This window comes from Magallana gigas, chromosome 3, assembly GCF_963853765.1.
Source record: "Magallana gigas chromosome 3, xbMagGiga1.1, whole genome shotgun sequence".
In the NCBI taxonomy this organism is placed as follows: domain Eukaryota; kingdom Metazoa; phylum Mollusca; class Bivalvia; order Ostreida; family Ostreidae; genus Magallana; species Magallana gigas.
The window spans coordinates 34,115,462-34,138,038 of record NC_088855.1 but is presented as its reverse complement, the minus strand read 5'-3'; the positions used below and the strand labels follow the sequence as shown (position 1 = coordinate 34,138,038).

General features: G+C 32.9%; 1 protein-coding gene across 3 annotated transcripts; it reads right to left on the bottom strand.

Moving 5' to 3' along the window:
• Window positions 1–508: 508 nt before the first annotated feature.
• On the bottom strand, window positions 509–16,559 carry LOC105317163 (probable G-protein coupled receptor No18). 3 transcript variants are annotated; one of them, XM_020062748.3, is made up of 2 exons: window positions 16,337–16,559; window positions 509–2,183 (listed from the first exon to the last, which is right to left on the bottom strand). In XM_020062748.3, exon 2 carries the CDS (start codon window positions 2,170–2,172, stop codon window positions 874–876), a length of 1,299 nt encoding a protein of 432 aa, XP_019918307.2. In that variant the 5' UTR covers window positions 2,173–2,183; window positions 16,337–16,559; the 3' UTR covers window positions 509–873. The 3 variants fall into 3 exon arrangements, with proteins under 3 accessions (XP_019918307.2, XP_034337541.1, XP_065935455.1); XM_034481650.2 differs by lacking the exon at window positions 16,337–16,559 and adding an exon at window positions 14,223–14,349; XM_066079383.1 differs by lacking the exon at window positions 16,337–16,559 and adding an exon at window positions 14,258–14,337.
• Window positions 16,560–22,577: the final 6,018 nt, after the last annotated feature.

The window sequence follows — 22,577 nt, the reverse complement described above, 5'->3', positions numbered from 1 at the left end:
CCATTATACCCCCAGGGGATCATGATTTGAATCTACACTACCTCAGGATGCTTTCACACAAGTTACAGGTTTTTTTGGCCAATTTGATTTTGAGAAAAAGATAAAAACCCATTCAATTTTCATTTTTTGTTCTTTATAATCTCCTATTGAAAAAGAGTGTAACCATTCATTTAAACAAACTTGAATCCCGATTTCCCAATGATGCTTTGTGCCAGTGTGGTTAAAACTGGTCCAGTGGTTCTGGAGAAGAAGTCGGAAAAAATTACAGACAGATTACGGACAGACCGACGGACGCCGGACAAAAAGTGATCAGGAAACTTAAAGGTCAACTGAGTTTTCAGCTTAGTCGAACTAATAGGTAATAATGGAATAAAAGATACCTGTCAGAATTTTTTGAGATATCTTACCGTTAAACAACTCATAGCTTTTGTTCTCGGCTTCTTAAATATTCCGTTAAATGTGCAAAATCATAGAGCCTTAAAAATGAGGAGACAACAATTTTTATCACTTTAATAACTCGACAACAAAATTATATACATATTTATCAAACATATTTATAACATTACAACAAGTAAATATTGTAGAATTCACAATAATAGTTTATAAAATGATAACAAGAGTAAAAGTGTCATTATTTCTAAAGTCAGAGTTAAATAATGCTATCTGATTCGTTTACCATTATTAAATATTCATCATTTTTTGCATTTTAAAAATTCACATCTAATTTTACAAAATTCATGTATATTATAAAGAGTGTTTTTAGTGTCACGTTGCTATTTTTCTTGTATATATACATATAACAAAACATAGAGATGTAACTCCACCAAAATATTCACATTTGTTAAAATCAGAGCACCAATTGTACAGACAAAATTACATTCGTAACTGAGTTTTAATTCGCTTTCCGACAATCGCCATTTTTTGTCGAAAGTCGGGGTTCATAAAAGCATAAATGAAAGGGTTTGCTACGTTATAGACGAAGTACATGTAAAAGGATATGACGTTGAACGGAACAAGCCTGTGCTTCATTAACCACGCCGGCAGGAACGCTGCGATGAAAACAAGAGCCACAACAGACAGCACGAGAGCTGTTTTAATGTTATTAACACGTATCCTCTCTTGCTTCAGACGAAACGTTGAGGTAGCATCTGATTTTCTGTGATTTTTCTTTTTCTTTTGCCGCAACTTTGGTGTAATTTCGCTACTTTGTTTTGGTTTAAGATGATTTTCGTTATTTTGCTTTGCCAAAGGACTGTTAAGATTAGCGTCTTTTTCAGCATCATCGACAGTGGTATTTTGTGTGTCCTGACTTATGTATATAAAGTCGGTGTTTTCCGACTCACCGTGTTGCTTGCTAAACGTGCAACATGGAAACGACTCTGTCCTTAGCCGTCGTTGTCTTCGGCTAAGGATGAAATGATAGATGATAACGTAGAGGATGATGACAACGATTCCACAAGTAGCGTAAATCGATGCATATATGATGTTATATACTTCGTAAAATGTTTCCCCCAAGTTTCGTGGATTTCCACACAACAAAACCGGAGCAGGAGCACATTTCCCTTTTTTAAATGCAAGCAGAAAAGTATCATTCGGGGGAAGCAGCGCCTCCAGGGCTCGAATCTCGAGCGTTTCGTTTGTAATGTTCCTGTCCATTTCTTTTGTAACAACGCCAAAGTTCAAACAGGACACAAAACCTATAATTAATGCGAGAACACTAAGGGAAAGTACGATAACCTTGGCTCTGAACTTTGTCATGATCTGAATGAAAGGCTTACAGATGCAATAGTAGCGATCTACCGCTATTGCTACCATCACAAACGCTGAAAAAGGTATGGTTGATGTCACGAGAAAATGATAGGCTTTACACAGAGGATCGTAAGGCACCCTGAACGTCGCTAATTCCATGGCTACAGTGGCAGGAATCGTCACCAGACACGACGTGAAGTCGATTCCAGCCAGTGTAAGAATAAATATCGTTGAAGTCATTTTAGGCTTCAACATAGAAAAACCATAAAGAACCAGTGCGTTGCCAGCAACTCCAATAACTGAAAAAATAATAAGCATCACAACAGCTGCATATGCCTCGTCTTCCAAAGGATCGGATTGATCCGTCACACACTCTTCCATTGTATAAGGGGCACCTGCCATCTCAGAGCCGTTCTTCGACATCGCGCAGGGATCTACAATTTTAATAGAATAATTTGAAGAATAAAAGGAAGACTCCTGCAAAGAAAAGTTTTTTTTTATTTATTGATTTCAGTCAGATATCACACGAATATACATCAACTGGATACTAATAAAGCATGCATTGCTTAGATGCATCCACTACAAAATTAATGAACTTTCTTAACAGAACTTTAATCTTCTTTTAATGTGTTGGAAAGGTACAGAGAAAATAATCTGAAGTCCATCGGAGCACTGTCGTATATACGCACTTGTAGTATTTGCAAACATTCAGCACATTGTGAAATTTTGGAAAAGTAAATTATGATGAACAGTTTGAAAAACGACTTTAGTGCATGAATTGTAAAAAAACATTGCTCACCCGGCTATCAATAAATTGTAAAGCGCGTTCTCTCTCTCTTTAAAGTATTTGTGCAAACTTTTAACGCAGTCTACTAATGAATTATAGAAGAAAAAATGGGTTGACGTACTAATGCATTTGACACACGCTCTCATGCAGTATGTGCTTATTGTCTTGATAACTTCTGAAAGTGACATTCAAATTGTAAACTTTATTCTCATATTATAAACCCATGGTAGCATTAACCAACTGAATGATAAACGTGTACCTTTAATTGAGTAATTGAATATTTCGAATGATTTTTATTTAATGCACAAATTGAAATCAAGGTTAACTTGATAACATTTTTTACAAGGATATTTCATTCGTAAAAATGAATATTCTCAGTACATGTATGACATAATGACTATTGATTTTTATAAATAACAAAATCTGTGTCCAAGCACGCTTTAATATTAACGTAGTTACCTTCTAAAATTCGCGTACATACATATAAATATTGCATGAAAATGTTTTGCTTATTCAAATACTATTTCTCTTAGGACTTATGACGCTAAGTCTAATATATCGGCCCCGTTAAAATAATAAAAAAAAATCAAAAACATCAAACAACAAATCTTCAATCTGTTCGCCGGAATAGTTCATGCTGGAATATAAATATAAAATATTAAATAACTGAATAAATCTCCTGGCGTTGCTTAAGCTTCGAGTTTTTGTTATTTGATATAATATATCGTATTTCAGCTGTTATTTATAGATAGATATATAGATAGATAGATAGATAGATAGATAGATAGATATATACACACACACAGTACCGATCAGACCCAATTTAACAGAAAGTAAACCCCAACTAAACCCTGGGTTTACTTTCTGGGTTTAGTTCGGGTTTACTAGAGTGGACCCAAAGTAAACCCAAAGTAAACCCAGAGTGGACACAGAGAGTAAACCAAGTCAGAAGTATACCCCTGAAAGCAGACGATAACTGTGTATTCGGAATATGCATAGGATAGGAATTAAAGGCAGTAGGATGGTAAGATAAAATACTAGTCTGCTTTACACTTCAGTGCGTACAGTTGACCTCAAAAGCAATTTCAAAGTAAACCCAAAGTAAACCCCGAGTGGACCCAAATTTTCAAAAAGTAAACCCAGAGTAAACCCCAAGTTAACCCAAAAAGTAAACCCGGGGTTTAGTTTGGGTTTGCTCTGGTGTTAGGTTGGGTCTGATCGGTACTGTATATATCGTATTTCAACTCCGTTGCTAGTATTTATCTAATGGAGATATTTAGTACTATTTGCTTTTTTCTGGAATATCAGAAGCAAAATGATTTTTCTGTCTGACAACAAAAACATTAACCAAAGAAGATAAGTTAATCGGATCTGACACACACATTATTATAAAAAATGTTGTTTCAAATGCTTGAATGTCCAGTGGTCATGTATTTCATAATAATGTGATTGTGACACTACCGCTTATCCAACTGAGTTTTTAATATGCCCGCGAATTTGCTCCGGCGTGGGGGAAAACTCAAATCAATCAAAAGAGTTCTTAAATTAGAGGCTTTGAATTCCGCAGTTGTGTCCAAGGCACATTTAAACCACAGTGTATTATATTAATCTAGGACATACATGTATATACAGATTTTCCACCATTTAATTTTTGTTATAATAATATCTTCATACGGAGTCCTAGCGACAAAAAATCTAATGTTCAGGTACATGCACTTTTGCTTTTTTATGGTCATGTTGTTCGCTAAATTTAGCTTAAATCACTTTTCAATTTTTTTTTTACCAAAATCCCATTTGGATAGGGTTATGAATTTTACTATTTATGTTCTAATATATAAACCAAACTTCAACGAGTAATGGCACATTTCTTTCAAAGAAGAATTTAAATTCTCAAAATGATATAAAATGACGACTGAATACCCAGGAAAGCAAAGATGACTCATGAACTATACTTTTAAGAGATGAAACTTCTCAGTGAAATTGGTATTTGTTTATTTTTGACACTGTAAAAAATTGAGGATTTCACGTCAAAATTTACCTACAAAGGTTTCCTTTTTTATGGTTTCCCATTGTTACTTTAATATAAAAATACATTCATTCGCCTTGTTAAAAGATAGGAAAAATAAGTCAATTTCTTTTTCAAGTGTAATTATGAGAAACCAAATGATGAATTTATATTAATTTTATTTTGTCAACTTCGTTATTATTCGTGACACCTTAGTGCTAGTGTTCCTGAAATTGAATTTTTAAAATAACAGTTAATATAAATTTGTGAAGCGTCAACCAACATACAGTATTTAAAAAAAATTATCCATGGAACGATTGATTTTTTTAAAAGTAAAATTGAGAAGACATCCATTTTATTACATAATTATTAATATCTTCAGGTATATGATAGCCATTTTTCACACATACATCTTTTTATTGCGGTTTAATTAGTGCAAGGTCAAAATAATGGCAGCAATCAATTTGTTGATTGTGTAATGAAAAAAGATCATGCCTAAAATGCATGGTTTTACATTTGATTGAAAAAATTTGAAAGGCATAAACTTAAAAGAAATGTTAAAAAAAAACCCTAAAAATCTCATTGATTTTTTTTAACGTTGGAACCAAGTCGTGACTATTCAAAATTTATAAACATAGATATTTAATTATTTATACGTGTTATGTATATTAAAATCTTTTAATCAAAGTTTATATTACTTATAATAATCCCATACCAAAGACATTTTTTTTTGGAAAATATAAAATGTAACAATCTTATTGATTTAGTATATGTCTAATACCACCATGACAGTCCGCCCTTCTTTTGGAATAAACTTTTTATTATTTTTCTTTCATTTTTTTAATTTATATTCTGAAAATGCATTTTTGTTAAGAAACAACAAACATATGTTAACCCTAAAAGTTCTACGTTTCATTCATTTTTTTAAAACAAATTGCAAAGGTAGAGCTTTCCATGCAAACCAAATTGTTATGCCACTTGTGATTTTGGAATAATTATTCACACATGCAATACACCCCTTCTCGCTCTAAAGACTCTTTTTTTCTGCATTTTGAAACTTCCAAAGATTAAGGAAAATCTATTACTATTGTACAGAGATTTCAAAAAAGAGTATCTCGAAATTTATATCATAATATTAGCTAACCTGAACCGAATGCTTTTTAAACAACGTTCTGTTTATATGGTAAATCTTTACATCTTTCTTTTCTTCAGAACTACCTTATTGCAGCCAATTTTAACCAAACTTGGTCTATAATTGTTTGTTAAGGGACCTTTAGGAGATCACAAGTAAAGGTATACTATTTTTAATTGAAACAAATACGCAGAGAACATGGACGAATACTAGTATGGCTCTTATAATATTCAATGTCCGTTGTCGAAAGATACTTAAAAAGTCCGAGATAAGTATGATTTGTTTGAGAAAACCAAACAGAAAAAACAAGCTCGAAAATGTTTCAATATTTTTTCTAAACAAGGATTCATCCTTTGGTATAAGAAAGGGTCTTAACAGTAACGAAGGGTCGAATCGCTGGAAAAAAAACCCCAAATCAAACAAGTGTATTAAAAAATCAGATATTTCATATTTATTTGAAAAGTGACGCTTTACAACTGGAGGCAAAAACAAAGAGGAAAATACACCCACGGTATCTTGAATATGAATATAATTAAAATAAGCGCGCATGAGAGAACAATAAGCTGCAAAACTGTAGCTTCATGGAATATTATAGTAGACGGACCATGGCCCGTCACCTCGAACTCCCAGTGGAGCTACAGTTCTGCAGCTATAAACTGTTTCCTAGTGAGGATTCCAAACGATGACGGATATATTAGCTGATACATTTTGAGATACATGTATATTATTTCAGTTTTGGTGTGAAATTGAAAAGTCCATTTTTGTTCAGCTGGGCGATGCTTGCCATACAACTTTTTATAACAATGATTATTTATCAAGTATGAGAGCCGCATTCTAAACTCCACATTATTAATAATCCAAGGCTTACTGGGAAAATTGATCTACTGAAAAGCAAATGCTTAGCTCTGAGTCTTTTGCAGTATAGACATGGAGCAGGGTCATTCAGATATGCCGTTATCAATAAATAATGATTGCTAGCATCCGTACGAGGGGTCATACTGTCCAGAATGAAATAAATCATTGGGATCCAAGTAACGAAGAGGGACCAGTGATAAAGGAGAAAAAGAAAATTCATGCAAACATGTGTTTAACCCTTGTCTATACACTTCTCAGTGAGTAAACCTCGGGGAAAAGCAGGGAAAAGTTTAAATTTTCTTAGAATCCTAGGTGTTTTTCCCAAACCTGAGAAAGATTTCAATTTTAAATCGAAGGAGATGTCAGAATTAGAAAAAGGTTAAACAGGACTAAATATTGAACTCGTAAGTTTGCAATTTATTTGTTTTTGTTTTCCAATCTGAATTGTCCGTAAACATCGTCTTTGACCGGTTCAGATAAGGATTCCTATGCATGAAAATAACATTGTTATATATGTATATCTTGGCAAAGTTACATTCAGTACCCAATCTGAAACCAGAAATAAATTTGATAAAATTATACTCTACGAGTTTCCTTTTTCAGAAACAAGATTTGTTTAATTAATACTCAATCTTTTGATATTGATTAATTTACTATTTCCAAACATCTTGTTCAATTTCAAGGGATGGATTGAATTTTTTCTCTACTTGACTTGTTTAAAAAATCGGCAAATTTACTTACAAGAATTACTAAAAGACGGATGAAGGTGTTAATAAAATTTTGTTAGGCAAGTACTGTTACAAAAGCAGTAATAAAATCTAATTAAACATTAGATAATAGATACATGTACTACTGTGGTATGTGTGGAAAATATTAATGCCAAAAACTTAGTGTTTCTTAAAATCATAATTAACATCGAATATGTGAAACAGTACTTTATATTCCATGTGATGCAAATAACGTTATTACTCCTATACGCCCAATCATGTTGGCGTTTCCATCTCTTTTTGCTTCATACACGTTTTTCAATATATACATAAATACTTCTGTGTCTAAACTTCATGCATTCACTAATTTTAGCATAAGAATGAAAAAAAGCCTAAGAACTACTACCGGCAGTATGTTTTGAAACCTCTTATAAGCCTGGTTCAGAGACTCGGTTAAAAAAAAAATACGGTAAGGTGCTCCGAGAATTTCCAAATGAATAAAAGATGTCAGATTTTATAATCATAAATCCATATGAGAAATTAATTTTCTCTTGTCAGTTTATTTGTGTAAAAGAGTAGACATATATAAAAAAAATATATTGGTTTTTTTTTTTGCTATGGTAAACTAGTATTTCAGCATTTTTAGTTTTTAGAGATAGGTATGTGTAAAGAAGACAAAAGGTTGTCGGGAATATTCGACAGACGATACATAAATACCCACAAAAACAGTTACCTGAACATTCAATTTGAAGCCGTCGATGGTGCATCTGTTCCATAATTAGATATTTAATATTTATTTTATCAAATACATCGCATGGATTTTTCAACCCATTGTTTAATAACATGATATGTTGTACACTCAAAGACAGATGGGTAGTGCTTTTTGGAATTTGAATTAAAGATTTCCATTAACCAGTCTGTTCGACCAATAATCCCACCTATTGCCGTTCGCACAACGCAACCGCAATTAAAACAGCAGGTTTTTTAAGAAGAAAAAAAACCTCAATCCGTATGCGATTTGGTTTTATTTCCCATGCATGACAATTGCCAATTATATGCAATTTTATGCCAGCGAGAAGTGTTTTTGTTGTTATTCTGTTCCAATCTATTTGCATAGAGACTCCATTTTCATAGGAAAGAATTTCATTTTTTTTTCAATTTGGTCTGTGTGGTTGATCGTAATCTTATTCACTTGGATTGGAATGGTTTATTTTCTCAATTTTTATCCACTATGAATAATTATCCAAAGCTTAATGCAGAAATTCGAAACCGCTGTTTTTCATGTTTTAGCGAAAAAAAGTTATGTCCTTATAATGTTTTCTATGTTTAGAACTTTTATCATCTAATTTGACATTTCCCCAGAGAATAAACGTCCAGTAACTCGTTTTGTCTAAAAATACTAATAACGACTAACAAATCCCTCTACTCTCGCTTTTCTCTATATTTAATGATATAATATAATCTCTTAAATAAATAAAAAAAATATATATATGAATGATTTTTTTTTTTAGATCGTAAGCAATATTACTGATTGTTCTATTCTTATTGTCATGAGCTGATATTTAATAAGATTTCCTTTGCACATGCAATACATCGAACTAATGGCAAGTTCCTCCATGTTTGATAAATATGAGATTTATTGTTGCATTATGTACGCTTTTTACACCGAGATGTATCGATATAGACTGCCATATCACAAATAGATGTTAGGTATAGAGGAAGGAGCTTTCACTTCGAATTAGGAGACGTGGGTTGTGAATTTTGCTTTTTATTTATCCGTCTGTGTTTTCAAGCAAGTTATTTTGTTTTCGTAGAAACTACCTTGCAATTCAATATGATGCCGCTAGACTCTCTGAAGCCAAGGCCACGAGGGATTTTTGGTCAATAAACTACTCTGCTGGATCGCAATATTCAGCGCGTTCTTATTTGATGACAGATCATAATCGTTAAATGAGGGATAAAAAATTGATATGATGATAAAATATCTGGCTTATTAGAAGGGTAATGAAAACTGTGTTTATTGTCAAGCTCTCTTGCTTGGACGTAGCGCGTTGTCGGGAGAAGATATTGTGGTAAGTCATTGAACACTGGCATATTCACTTCGACATTGCTCGTTTGCGTGTACTGTAGGGCTTATATATGAGGCATAGATATGTCTGACATATTAATATAGACGTTTAATAAATATTCTAGAAATAACTTAAAATAATAAAATTCACACCCACTTTGCTACCAGTTACATGCAAGAGGCAGACGATATGTTAATTGTTACCAACAAAATGACATCAACGTATACCAGTGTTATTAGCAAATCAAATGCTAAGCATGTCTTTAAATTACACGTACCAATAAACAATTTATTTTTGCTAGCAATGTCGTCCACAAATCGTGAAAAACAGGTAATCATTGTTATATGACAGTTTTCATTATCACCTCAAGGCTCAGCAACATATATGTAGCTCCCTTTCAAACAGAGGGAAAAAGCAGATGTCTTGAGTGGTATGACCTCTGTTTGGTTTCTGCGCTAAACACCATTAACGATGTAGTGTTTTGTTTGATCACAGTGAAAGGTCAGCAGTTTCGTTACCATAAAGTAAAATGCGGCACAGTAGTTTTGCACATAGCTATGGTTAAAGTGAATTGATTACAAACAATGTTTAGTGAAATTTTAATTTAGGAGCAAATGAATTCTATTATTCTGGTTCCAGTAGTAAAAAAATGGGATCTCATACCTTGTTCTTTTTTCCTTAATTTTTATATCTGAGGGGGGCTGATGAGGGAGATTATTAATATATTTTTAAATATTTTTAAAAGATCTTATGATATAATAATTTTTGGAAGGTATTGGTATATCAATCAGAAAACGTTGTTAACATGGAGTTGGAGCATTTTGTGGTTATTCAATTCATACTTACATCAGTGGCAATATTATTTTGCACAATGATGATAATAGTGATAGTTCGTATATAAGGTTACATCATTTGCTTTATTAATAGTCTGTGTCGCTGGTTGACGGACAACGCATCGTCTTCGTTCTCGCTCTTCTGGAAATAACTTTGTTTGCTAACCATGTTCAGCAAATTCCAGGTGAGCAACATAAAACCCACAACAAACACCATGCCCATCTGTTCTGTGTTTGAAATCACCTCCCTGGTAGATCTCTATAATTTTTCTCCGCTGATAAATGTATTGTATGCACACGTAAATGTTTTATACATATGTTTGTGGGCTGTTTATCTAAGTTTTAGGCATAGAAAAAATCTGGATACAAAACTACCGTGCCTTTGCCAGGAACAGTATCGTTCACCATACTGTTGGATTATTTAATAGCACTTTTCTATCACGTAATAATCCTTCGTCATGCTTTCAATTAACGAGATTAAAGAAACTTAAACTCCACACACTAGCAATCAAATTTTCAATGGGACAAAAGAGCTATGTAAAAATAAATGGAGTTCTCTCATTTTAATTAATCAATCGAGCTTAATGATTCAGATGTATATAAGGAAAATTGCATCACAAAAAATTGCAATAAAAATCCTTTTAAAAGTTTTATAAATGATTTATTAAATCGATTTAAAGCAAAGCAAACGGGCACTCTGTTTATTCCATCATATAAAAGACATAAGTAGGTCAAAGAGTTTTCTTTGAAGAATCTCGTACCTTTTTTTTTTATTTTAAGAAGGACGATCAAGAAAGAAATATACCTTAATCAAGAGATAGTCTTGTGAAGTAAACTATCTAAAGCAGTCAGAAACTCAAGCACTAAGCTAATTAATCAACTCTTTTCTAGATATAAATAGCGATTTAAGTTATCATGCTGTTCTTTAATTGCCCGAGTAGTATAAAAACATTTGTGCTTCATGTAAATTCGCTTTTCCCCCTTCAGATATCTGAAATTAATACCGAATTCTTTGTGTACGTTTCAAATTTTTATATTTAAAAAAATATCAAAGTGCTAATCATATGTTTTTGAGAAAACATCGGTTTTGTAATAACAGCTCGTTTTATCTTTGTAATAGTGATAAATAAACGATAAGTGTATCGACTTTGGTGAGCAGTTCAAAGAGTACGATTAAATCATCTAGTTAATTAAAGACTTTCGTTCGTTTTTATGCTTTGGCAAAAAGGATGTATATAAGCACTTTTAGAGAGAATCCCGTGGAAATAAAATCGATCTGAATAGATGAATGGTCGTCTAAGAGAACTGCCGATCACTTTTTGATTTTTTTTTCTCATGAGTTAATGAAGGCTCAAAAAAAATATTCAATTAGATAAAAATGTGCTATATGTTAGAATCAATACATAAAGCAAGATGCTCCTTAGAATTTTTTCGACACCCCCCCCTTCCCCTCAGCAACTTGAAGGAAGTTTCTAGTTTGATTTTTCCTTCCCAATGTCTACTAAAATTGAATTAAATGCGTACTGAATGGAAAAACATTCAAAACAAAATCAGTCTAGGACCACTGAAATACAAATAAAAGAAAAATTGGTGAAAAATTGCAGTTTGGTCATGTCTGTGGTTAGAATTTGATTTAGCGGTAATTGTTCCTAGAAAATGAAATTAGGCGCCTACCGATTCTGTGATTTGATACGCCTGTATACGTTCATATAGACCGAATCTCCAAAATCTGTCAATCTAGAGTGTCTTAAAAATCCAATATTTATCCTAAATAAGATTGAGAAGACGACATTCTACTTCAAACGAAATTGTTTTAACCAGATACATGTACAAAGGAAAAGGATGGAATTTTAATTATATTTTGATTAAAATCTCACGCAAATTCTATTTGCAAGACAAAACCTATTGTTTTTTTTTTAATCCAAATAGAATCTTCTCCATGCATCCTGTATTGTAAAATATGATGGAATTATTTCGTTTCCTGCACTATACAAGATAAAACATGTCACGCGGAATACGGTTGAAATTGAAAATCGTTGCGAGTTCTTTTTAGTCGCTAAAACAGAAAATAATCCCTCGAATAATTTCCGCGGTATGCGTACGGTATATAGATATTCTGATTTCTGAAATTGATCATCACACAGATACCAACCGAGTTGTCCTTTTCATCTTATTCGATACGCGAGGCAGCATACATATAGAATTCATGACAGGCCGTCCCTTTTGACGGTGAGCTTCTGTATCATTGAATGCCATGGACTATTTTGCGCCGAGGCTGAGCCACCTTTTATGAAAGTGACAACGCTGATAAATTTGTTTTTCCCGAGTAGAGTGTGATCAGCTCTAAAAGTAATCCGTCTTTTTGTTATCCAAAATGCCTCCGCGCAAACGTTTTAATTGAAATTTCACTTTTATTTATATTTATCGCTGAGCTATAATTCGACCATTATTAGATATCTAACGAAGCCCCGTAGTTTGATGAAACTGTTTACATGGAGATGGATAGTGAGTAAATTGCAGTAAGTCCCGATATCTTCCCTTAATCGTCCAATTGGTATGGCAGTAAAGGCATGCATTTGCATGATAAATATATCATAACATCAAATCTATTTGACTACAGTGTTATTTCCACCTTTCATGCCTCGTTGGAGACGATGACATTAACGCATCTATCTGTGAAATCAAGCGCACCAGGTTCCTACTTTGTTGAGCCTCAGTCGCTTTTCCTCTGTCCGTCGAGCGCATTAAGTGCATCAGGGACAAGGAGATTAACGGAATAAACACCAACTTAAGGCATGAGCAGTTTCTTGTCTTACGCGAGAAAAAAATTAGCTATTGACATTGCTTTCTGTTTCTTTCGACATAAAGAATTAGAATCAATAAGAAATCTCTGTACTAATCAAATCCCACACTAATGGGTTAGCATAAAACTGGATTTCTGATGAAAATAGTGTTTACTGAATCCTTAAGTTACTGGAAAGATTATTGGAGAAAAAAAATATAGTCGCAAAAATTTCGCCTCGCTAGCAGAAGATACTGGCAATCAGAATAGCCATTTACACTTCAGAGATTTTTTTAAGCAGGATTCTGATAACTTAACTGCGTGTACTGAAAATCCAAAGATTACGGGTTCTAAATCATTAAGTACAAGTTTTGTTGTAATATATTTTCAGACAAGAGTTTCGATTATACAATGCAAAATTATATAAAGGGAATTGTTAAATGTTGCAAAAAATCTTATTAATACAAAAAGGTACATCCTGCTTTTACGAAGCGCTCGAGCTAATTTTTATCAAACGGGAAATATATTAACCAGGAAAAATGCTGAAAAGATGTGTACCTTAAAATTATATTGTATATTGGCTGGTCTTTCTGCTTCACTTGCTTAACTTTTTGTGTTAAGAGCTTAACGTTAACTAATTTATTTATCAATTTGCTGCGACGAGTACATCAAAATAATTCAGACCTCATGATCAAGCCCATAAAAGTGCCTATGTGCAAGCGTCACTTTCATATAATCTAGTTAGTTTGTTATCTGCACTATAGCATTGGCATTGGTATAAACGATAAAATAACGTTATTACGACGTGATATAATATACATAAAATGATAAGAATAATCTGAATGATCTCAAAAAACAAAATACTAATATATATAAAATGTATATTACCTGAAATATTGGCGAATTTAAATTGGCCATTAATAATTAGTTTCTGTTTAAAACGACTTTAAATGTGCCCATTTTTTATTTTCACATAAAGGAGTGTATTTCTGAGGGAAATTAAAGATAGACGAATAAGGTTTCTAATAAAAAGCCAGTTCTACTCAAAGTACATAAAATATCGCCTTTACGAACATAATGATCAAAAATAGTTCGGAAAAACTAATTAGACCAATAAAAATACACGAATCGTTCATATTAATTCTAATTTTCCCGGAGTTACTGAAGAAATATTCAATTGTCTTTAAATCATATTTTTCTCATAAAACTTAGAAAATAAAAATGTTTGATATCGGCAAAAGCATTGCAGTTGCAGGATTGAAAACTACATGTATAGGAGCTGTTCTACAGTCATTTTCCTTACCTTAATTGCCTTAATTAGCCGATTTCCTAACTCACAATTTAACGCTGAACATTGTATTCTAACAGCACCCGTCACAGCTCCTTAGCACTCACGTCTACAGAATTTCTGCGCGGTGTTGTTATATATATAGTGTATCATTGATTTTAGCGAATGATGCTAAAATCTGATTGGAAATTTTTCTCTATCTGCGCTGTCTTCTGAAGTTTTGTAGACAGTATATTGAAAAGCGGATACAAACTCAGACGACACTTATAGCTAGTCTTAATTAGTTTCGTCCTTTGTCTATTTCACTATACGGGCTTCCAAAGAAAAAAATAAAACATAATACAAATAGGTTTCCTAATTAAGTTATCATACATAGTACATTCTTATTGTACACAGAAATGTGAAAGCTTTTAAAACTTCTTCAATTGTTGTTTTTTTTTTCGAAAACACTAACTTTCACATCAATGTTGCAATAAAATTTTTAAAGGTACCATCCTTTAATATTATACAACCTTCCTTGATATCACTTAATACACAGCACAGTTCAGTTTGTCAGTTTGGGTAGGCGTTAAATGCTTCTGATTTTGGAAGTAGCCATGTCGGTCGTTCTATTGTGGTTAGAAAATATCAATGAAGACATGTTCTAGTGAGAAATGTTCATTGTTTTATAGAAACGAGATACAAAGTATTCGGAACAGCATATATATCCGTTTCTTGAATCCAAGAGCTGCATCCGTCGACTTTCATAAGACCGTAACCAAAACAAATATACTTTGTTTCAGCTTACATTAACATTACTTCAAATCATGATATTCTAAACGTCAAAACGAGTTTTAACAAAGAACACATAGATTTTGACGGAGAAATTAAATTAACATCAAACATTTTTTTTCAAATATAGAGTTTAATAATGTGATATGTTTTTCTGGTTTTTTTCCAAACACTAACCTACACACAAATGCTGCATTTAAATGTTCAGAATCATTGTTCTCTTAAGCTTGTGATGTGCAACTATACGATGCAAAATGGGTAAGCAATGCTTGATGATAAACCGTCTACTGAAATTTTAATCAGATAGGAGCGATCTTGGTGAATACAAACAAGTGAAATTTTAATCGATACCCGGTGTCAATCGCAGTAATTGAAATGTTCAAAAGGAGGTCAAAACATCGATTTCCGTCATTTAAAGACTTCAAAGATATTTCATATTCTGAGCCGACGCACCATGGTAGACGAGATACATGTGCAATCCTTTAAAAGACTGTATCGATGCTCGACATTATCTCTTCTCTCCTATTGATTATAAAAAAAAATCTTATTTGTATCCTTGACAACAGTGTTCTTTAGAATATTCTTCTTTTCTTTTTAATTTTTGTATAGCATTTTGATTTTTTCCCCCAGAGAAAACATATTGTTTTTGTTCATAACGAATCGCAATATCATTTTCTGCTAAATTGATTTTTTTGGTTCTTTTATCTCAGAATATTTTAACACAGGTTCCTAATTGAAACAAATATGAGTTGTTAGAAGAAAACCACAAGGGTTTTTTTTTCAATTAAAGAAAAAACAAATTTCACTTCCCCATTACCTTATTATGAGACTTATGCTACAAGATGTTCTTATTATGAGAAGACATCAACTATAAAACACAAAATAAACAGCAGTTGAACTAAATTCTTCCGTTTTTTAAAGGACGTAACAATGAGTAGATGAACTATATGATGCAAGTATGGTCGACCCGATACATCAGTACATAGAATAAAAAACAGAATAACTATTTTCAAAGATATCATTAATTTTCATGCTTTGAATTTAAAATTTGAGTATTTGACCATAAAACAAGCCGGTTTATCATGAAACAAGAATACATTTGCTTTGATTAAATGTTGGATATAGGTTCGTATGTATTTTAAAACACAATTAGAACCACAATTGTCAAAATCTTTACTTTTTAATTACACGTATGCATTATTTTTCTCAATAAATACCAAACAGGTCACATGCGACCTTGCCATTAACACAACTTTCAACTTTGGTAGTCCAAGAGCAGGTGGACTTATAGGCTATAATGTACCACGTACTATCTATTACCGTAGAGATAATTAATAACACGTGGTTAAGAAACTCACCAATATTGGAATCTCGAGCGACGGACTACGGCATTAACAGGTCAAGCTTGTAGCGCCAGTCCTCATCAATTTTAATGTCCTTCCTGTGTGTGCCACGTCATTATAATTCATACGTTCACAAAATCAATCCAAAAGTTGGTCCTCTATGTTGACCTAGAAAAGCTTTTCTTTCTTAACTAATGACGACGAGTACGTGCCTGCGCTAGAAATCGCGCTCAAGATGAAATCTTTCGTATGTGCTCGACATTATATAGGCACCGCCATGTTTGTTGATTCGTTGTATCTATTATACAACAACGCAGGACTTTGGCGTGTATTTTTAATTGATAATCTATAAGTGCAAGTCATTGTTTTGAAGAAAGAATGAGATGAATTGGTGAAGGGTGTTGGAAGTTAATATGCATTAGAAATACGTGAATACATATATTGTATGACAAAAGTGTCGCTACGCCATGTTTCCTGTAAAACAACGATTTGGTTATGAATAATAAAGCAATGATAGTTTGTGTGAAATTTATGTAAAAACATTTTGTCATGGCTGTAATGTACGTTAATAACACAGAACTAATGATTAAATTTTATTAAAATTAGTAAACTTGGAATAAATATAATATATTAGGTATATAATAATGTTAGTTATAGCTAACATTGAACAGTGTTGTACAAATTATTAGGACGGAGTATCTATTCAAACCAATTGGAACCACAAACTGTATTTCAAAATTAAATCTGTTATGTAATCCCTACCTTAGATTGTAAGGCCAAAAACCATGCTCCTACTGAGCAGCATTTATTAGGTCAAAATTGTTTAATGCTGGACTTGATGAATTAGGAGAACATCAAGAAATATTGTTTTCAATAAACATTTTTCCACCATAAAACAAAAGAATAGTAAATGTACACTGTCAAGAATAGTTTGCTATTATTGATTATTCTTCACAATGTTATATTTTGTCATATTTGATAGATAATGTATCAGAAATTGTATCACAAAGTATGCTCACTATAATACTATAATCTATACTACATTCCTCAGCTATTGAGTCTAAAAGAAACCAAGACATGCAAGAAATGAATGGAGATAAACTTTGTATAATCACACTGACACTGAAGATGTTTTTCACTCACGTTATGCTAAGATGTTCAGTCTACAATTTATATAGATTAAGATGTACATATATCAAAAACTGCTACGTAAAAAGTCATCTGTGTTCATATCTGTTCAGTTATTTAGTTCAAGCAATACCAAAGAATTGTGTTACATTAATTTGCAACTTTGTTAAAGAATTCGTTGCCTTGTCTTAAATCAGACAAACTGTGATTCAAATTCTTATACCATATTCTTATTTTATATTAAAATTCATATGGTTAAGATATATAATAATTGTTTATATGATGATACAGATGTATGTTGTTCCCCCAGTGAGAATACACGCTCTGCAAAGACCCAGCAAAGCCTACTCGCTTCGGATTTTGCATGCCTCACATATTGTTTATAATCAGTATGTGTCAGAATAAGTTTAAATGAATGAAAATAATTATTAAAAAGTTTCAGTATACTTTGGTTAGGGATGTCTAACCGATTAAATCATAACAAAGTAAAAATAGACATGACTAAATTGATGCAGTCTTTGATCACGAATTATATGCACTCCACAATCCAATAAAAATATTTGTTTTGATTTGGACTAGAATATCTCGATGTCATTGGGGGAATCTCGTCACGTGATTGCCTTATGAATTTCTTAACACGGCAAGCGTCAAAATTTACACGGCAACATGGCGGACGTAACGTTATTTGAGCTGAATTTTTCAACGTTCAATATACCTTAAATTTTTAACCCCCAAAATATTTAGAGTGACCCCCTTTGCCCGTGACGTAATATTATGATCTTACAAAGACATCCAGGTTTGCACAGACGACCGACGAGGAAGGTAAAAAATTAGAGATTTAATCTATGAATTTAATTGTTATATATTATCGTTTGTTTGTCTACATATAATACTTTGGATCCTCGACAAAACAAAACACTTATTATGTTTGTTACTGACTGTTTACAAAAATTTTTTGGGGTCGGCCTCGCCTTCTATGGACTTTACCGACCACACAAATTTCTGTAAACAGTCAGTAAGTAGAGGTACTGTGAGCAAGCTCATAATTGATACCCCCCGCTAAGAAAAAACCATAACTCGTGTACTTTTTCTATTATAGAAAATATTGGATGAATCTATTTTACCTTCCATTTTCTATAAATAACAACTGCTCTATTTTTTAAAACTGTTAATGCTAATATGATTACACAAACCAATTTTAATTCTTTAAATTCCATTTTAGTTCAAGTTAACTGTTAATGCACTAGGACATTTGCATCCTTGTGTTAACACACATGACTCGAATCAAACGAAATTCCTCATGTCAAGCAGCCATTTAATATAAACATTTTGAATTATTGGTATACTGAGCCTGATTTTATTCCTAAATTTTTTCCCCACACGTTCCCCCCCCCCCCCCAAAAAAAAAATACATCGGGACAGGCCATTTTCAGAGAGACGGTGATGAGAATCTAAAAAATAATTCTATGTGCCTGAGAGAAGCAAGCTTTGTGTCAAATTTTAGCTTCTAATTATTTCCATTAATACAAGACATGACACAGACAGGAATTAAGCATTTTTTAAACAATGACCTTGAACTTCCTCAATGACCTTGAGTCAAGGTCATGACACACACTCAGGTTATAAGTAATCTTGATGTGAATTAAGAACTTCCAATATTTGTCCATTAGAAAGATATGGACTGAACATGAATTTTGCGCTTTTTTGCCAATGACCTTGGCCCTGCCCAAATGACCTTTGTTCAAGGTCATGACACACCCTTAGGTCATAAGCAATCTTTGTGTGAAGTAAGAACTTCCAATGTTTCTCCATAAGAAAGATACGGACCGAACACGAATTTTGCACTTTTTATGTCAGTGACCTTGACCTTGCTCGAATAACCTTGAATCAAAGTCATGACACACCCTTAGGTCATAAGCAATCTTTGTGTGAAGTAAGAACTTCCAATGTTTCTCCATAAGAAAGATATGGACCAGACACGAATTTTGCACTTTTTCTGTCAGTGACCTTCACCTTGCCCAAATGACCATTGGTCAAGGTCATTACACACCCTTTTGTCATAATCAATCTTTGTGTGAAGTAAGAACTTCCAATGTATTTCCATAAGATAAATATGGACCGGACACGAATTTTGCACTTTTTCTGTCAGTGACCTTCACCTTGCCCGAATGACCTTGGGTCAAGGTCATGACAAACCCTTTGGACATAAGTAATCTTTGTGAGAAGTAAGGACTTCCAATATTTCTCCATAAGAAAGATATGGACTGGGCACGAATTTTGCACTTTTTAAATCAGTGACATTGACCTTGCCCGAATGACCTTGGTTAAAAATCACGACACACCCTTAGGTCATAAGCAATCTTTAGTAAGAAGTAAGAAGTTCCAATGTTTCTCCATAAGAAAGATATGGACCGGACACGAATTTTGAACAGACAGATGGACGGACGGAAGGTGATTCCTATACACCCATCCCCAAACTTCGTTTGCAGGGGTATAACAAACATGATAAGTAATAGTATTTAAGGAAGACGTAATGTGCACTAAATTATATTTAAAACAAGTGAAAAGCTGTCAATGTGACAGCAAACAGGGTTTTCTTTTATGTGAACTGTATCCATAATCCATGTCAACCCGTATCCAGTGAAATTGAGTACCCTATATGAAATATTTTGCCAAAAATCACTAAGTTCAAAAGCTGGTATTTTTTTCATAAATTATTGGAAATCAAAATCCTAGCAATATGCACACTTCGATATATGTACAATTGATCTGCAAAAGAACAACTTCCTACCTTAAAAACTGTAGGAGGAGTTATCCGTACAATGAGGGTACCCTTTTAGCAGCCGCCCGCCCGCCCGCCCTTTTCACCATTTTAATAACCGGATTTATCCGTTGGAAAACCCGGTTAAAAATACATTTACAGTGTATTAATTATCCGCCCTAAACGCCGAATGCAGATATACTTGTAATTGTAGATTTATTTGAAGGGTTCATGCTTGGCATGACATAATTACAGACTTGCATAATGGCGGGCACTGACTTACATGACCGCTTATAATAAAAACAAAGGTGAGCAGGGCCGCATATAGATATTGATGCCATTGACTTCACTATAATTCTATTTGTAATAGAATTATATTGAAGTCAATGGCATCATAAACAATGTAAATTTTGTGATGCCCATTTCGTCTGTTTAACGGTTGGTCCACTAACATTCTTCCAAGAAATTGCACTTACTGAAATGAAATTTAGCATACAGGTTTATCATAAGAATATCTAGTTAAAATTATGATTTGGCTACAATCGAACACTTTTTAACACAGTTATGCCCCTTGGACTTGGAAAAATTCCGATTATTTGCAGTTTCCGTTCATTTTCTTTGACGAGGTTGCACATACTGAAATGCAATTTGAAATACACTTTTATTATAAGAATATCTAGGTCAAGTTATGTTTTGGCCTACATTATATTCTTATACGTTAAGAGACAATCTGTACCATTGTGAGATGTGTGTACTTGTATCCTTCTCCACTGTCTTTGTCAATAAAAAAAAGTTATGTTTTCGGTACTATCAAGCATTTTTTGACAGGGTTCTGCCCTTGGACTTAGAAAAAGGTAAAAAAAATTGCAGTTTCCGTTCATTAGTTCATTATCTTTGCAAAGGTAAACACATTGACAATCTCTCTCTCTCTCTCTCTCCTCGTTATCAGTTTTGGTCTCATTTTGTATAAGTCTAAACACTTAACAAAATGTCCAACGTTACTGTTTGTCAGTGTCAATACCTTAAAGGGGCATGGTCACAATTTGGGTCGAAAATTATTTTTTCGATTTTATTAAATACAATGCTTGAGTAAGGCAATTCTTATAGGAAACCAAAATTTGAGTGTCATTCGTTAAGTTTTAGGTGAGTTACAGAGCTTACAATTCTTTGCTGTGTAAACAAAGCTTTTGTTTACATTTTTAATGTTGAAGTGAACATTCCAGTTTTACTCCTAAAATGAATATGGTAAACGTTAGGAACTGTTTGTTTATGCTTAAATTGAATAAGAAGATAGAAAAATTAGCTTAAAAAGATTTTTACTGGTATATTGAACCTAAGTAAACAAAAACAGGGCATGAGCCTTGTTTACCTGGCAAAGAATTGTGAGCCCTCTATCGTGTTTACAACTCTACCACTGACTCTCAAATTTCGTTTGATAACTATAAATGCATTCCTAAAGCATTGTAAATAATAAAAAACGAAAAATACATGTAGAATTTGACCAAAATCGTGACCATGTTCCTGTCATACTAATATACCTACTTCATGAATTGTAAAACTAACTAGTTTCAAACTAAGCATCATCAGTCACGCCGACTTTCCACGGGTATCGTCTGCAGCCACGGTGTTGAGTCCTCATATATATGTATGTATTTATTCCCCAGACTCTGCTAGTGAGATTGGAGAGGATAAACATGTATAATGCCAGTGGTATGTGTAACCGTTCTTAGGCGAATAAAATAAAACTAGACTATTGTAGGGTTCTAAATTATATATTCTGACCGTTACGTTGCATTAATCGTTTCACCCCTAAAACAATACATAAAACATATAAGCACACCATTATAACAATACAAACATTATAGACATCACAAACATGTATAACATACATTTCCTTATAGGTCAATTATATTTCATTACATTTAATCGCAATACATGATAAATCTGAATATTATGCTAAATAATATTTCCAACTCTTAGAAACATTACTCTAATATATAGATTATATTAAAACTATTTACAATAATGAATTTCAACAAATAGTTACCAATTTATGGAACTGCGTGCACGACACTGCGGATCAGGCTCATTATATGACTTGACCTATTTATAATTTATACAATATGTAAGATCGTGTATACACAATTAAATATATATGACATATACTGCTCAAGGATATTTACATTGTACTGTATTCAAAACATTCACTCTACACACTCATACTTATTCATTAACTTTATTTATTTATTTTAATCTTTAACCTATAAAAGTTTAGAATTGTATTTATGTAAAGAATTATGTTTTAAAAGAATAACTTACAGGTCTGAGTCGGTATGCTTTGTCTTGGTCCAAATTTCAAGAACACAC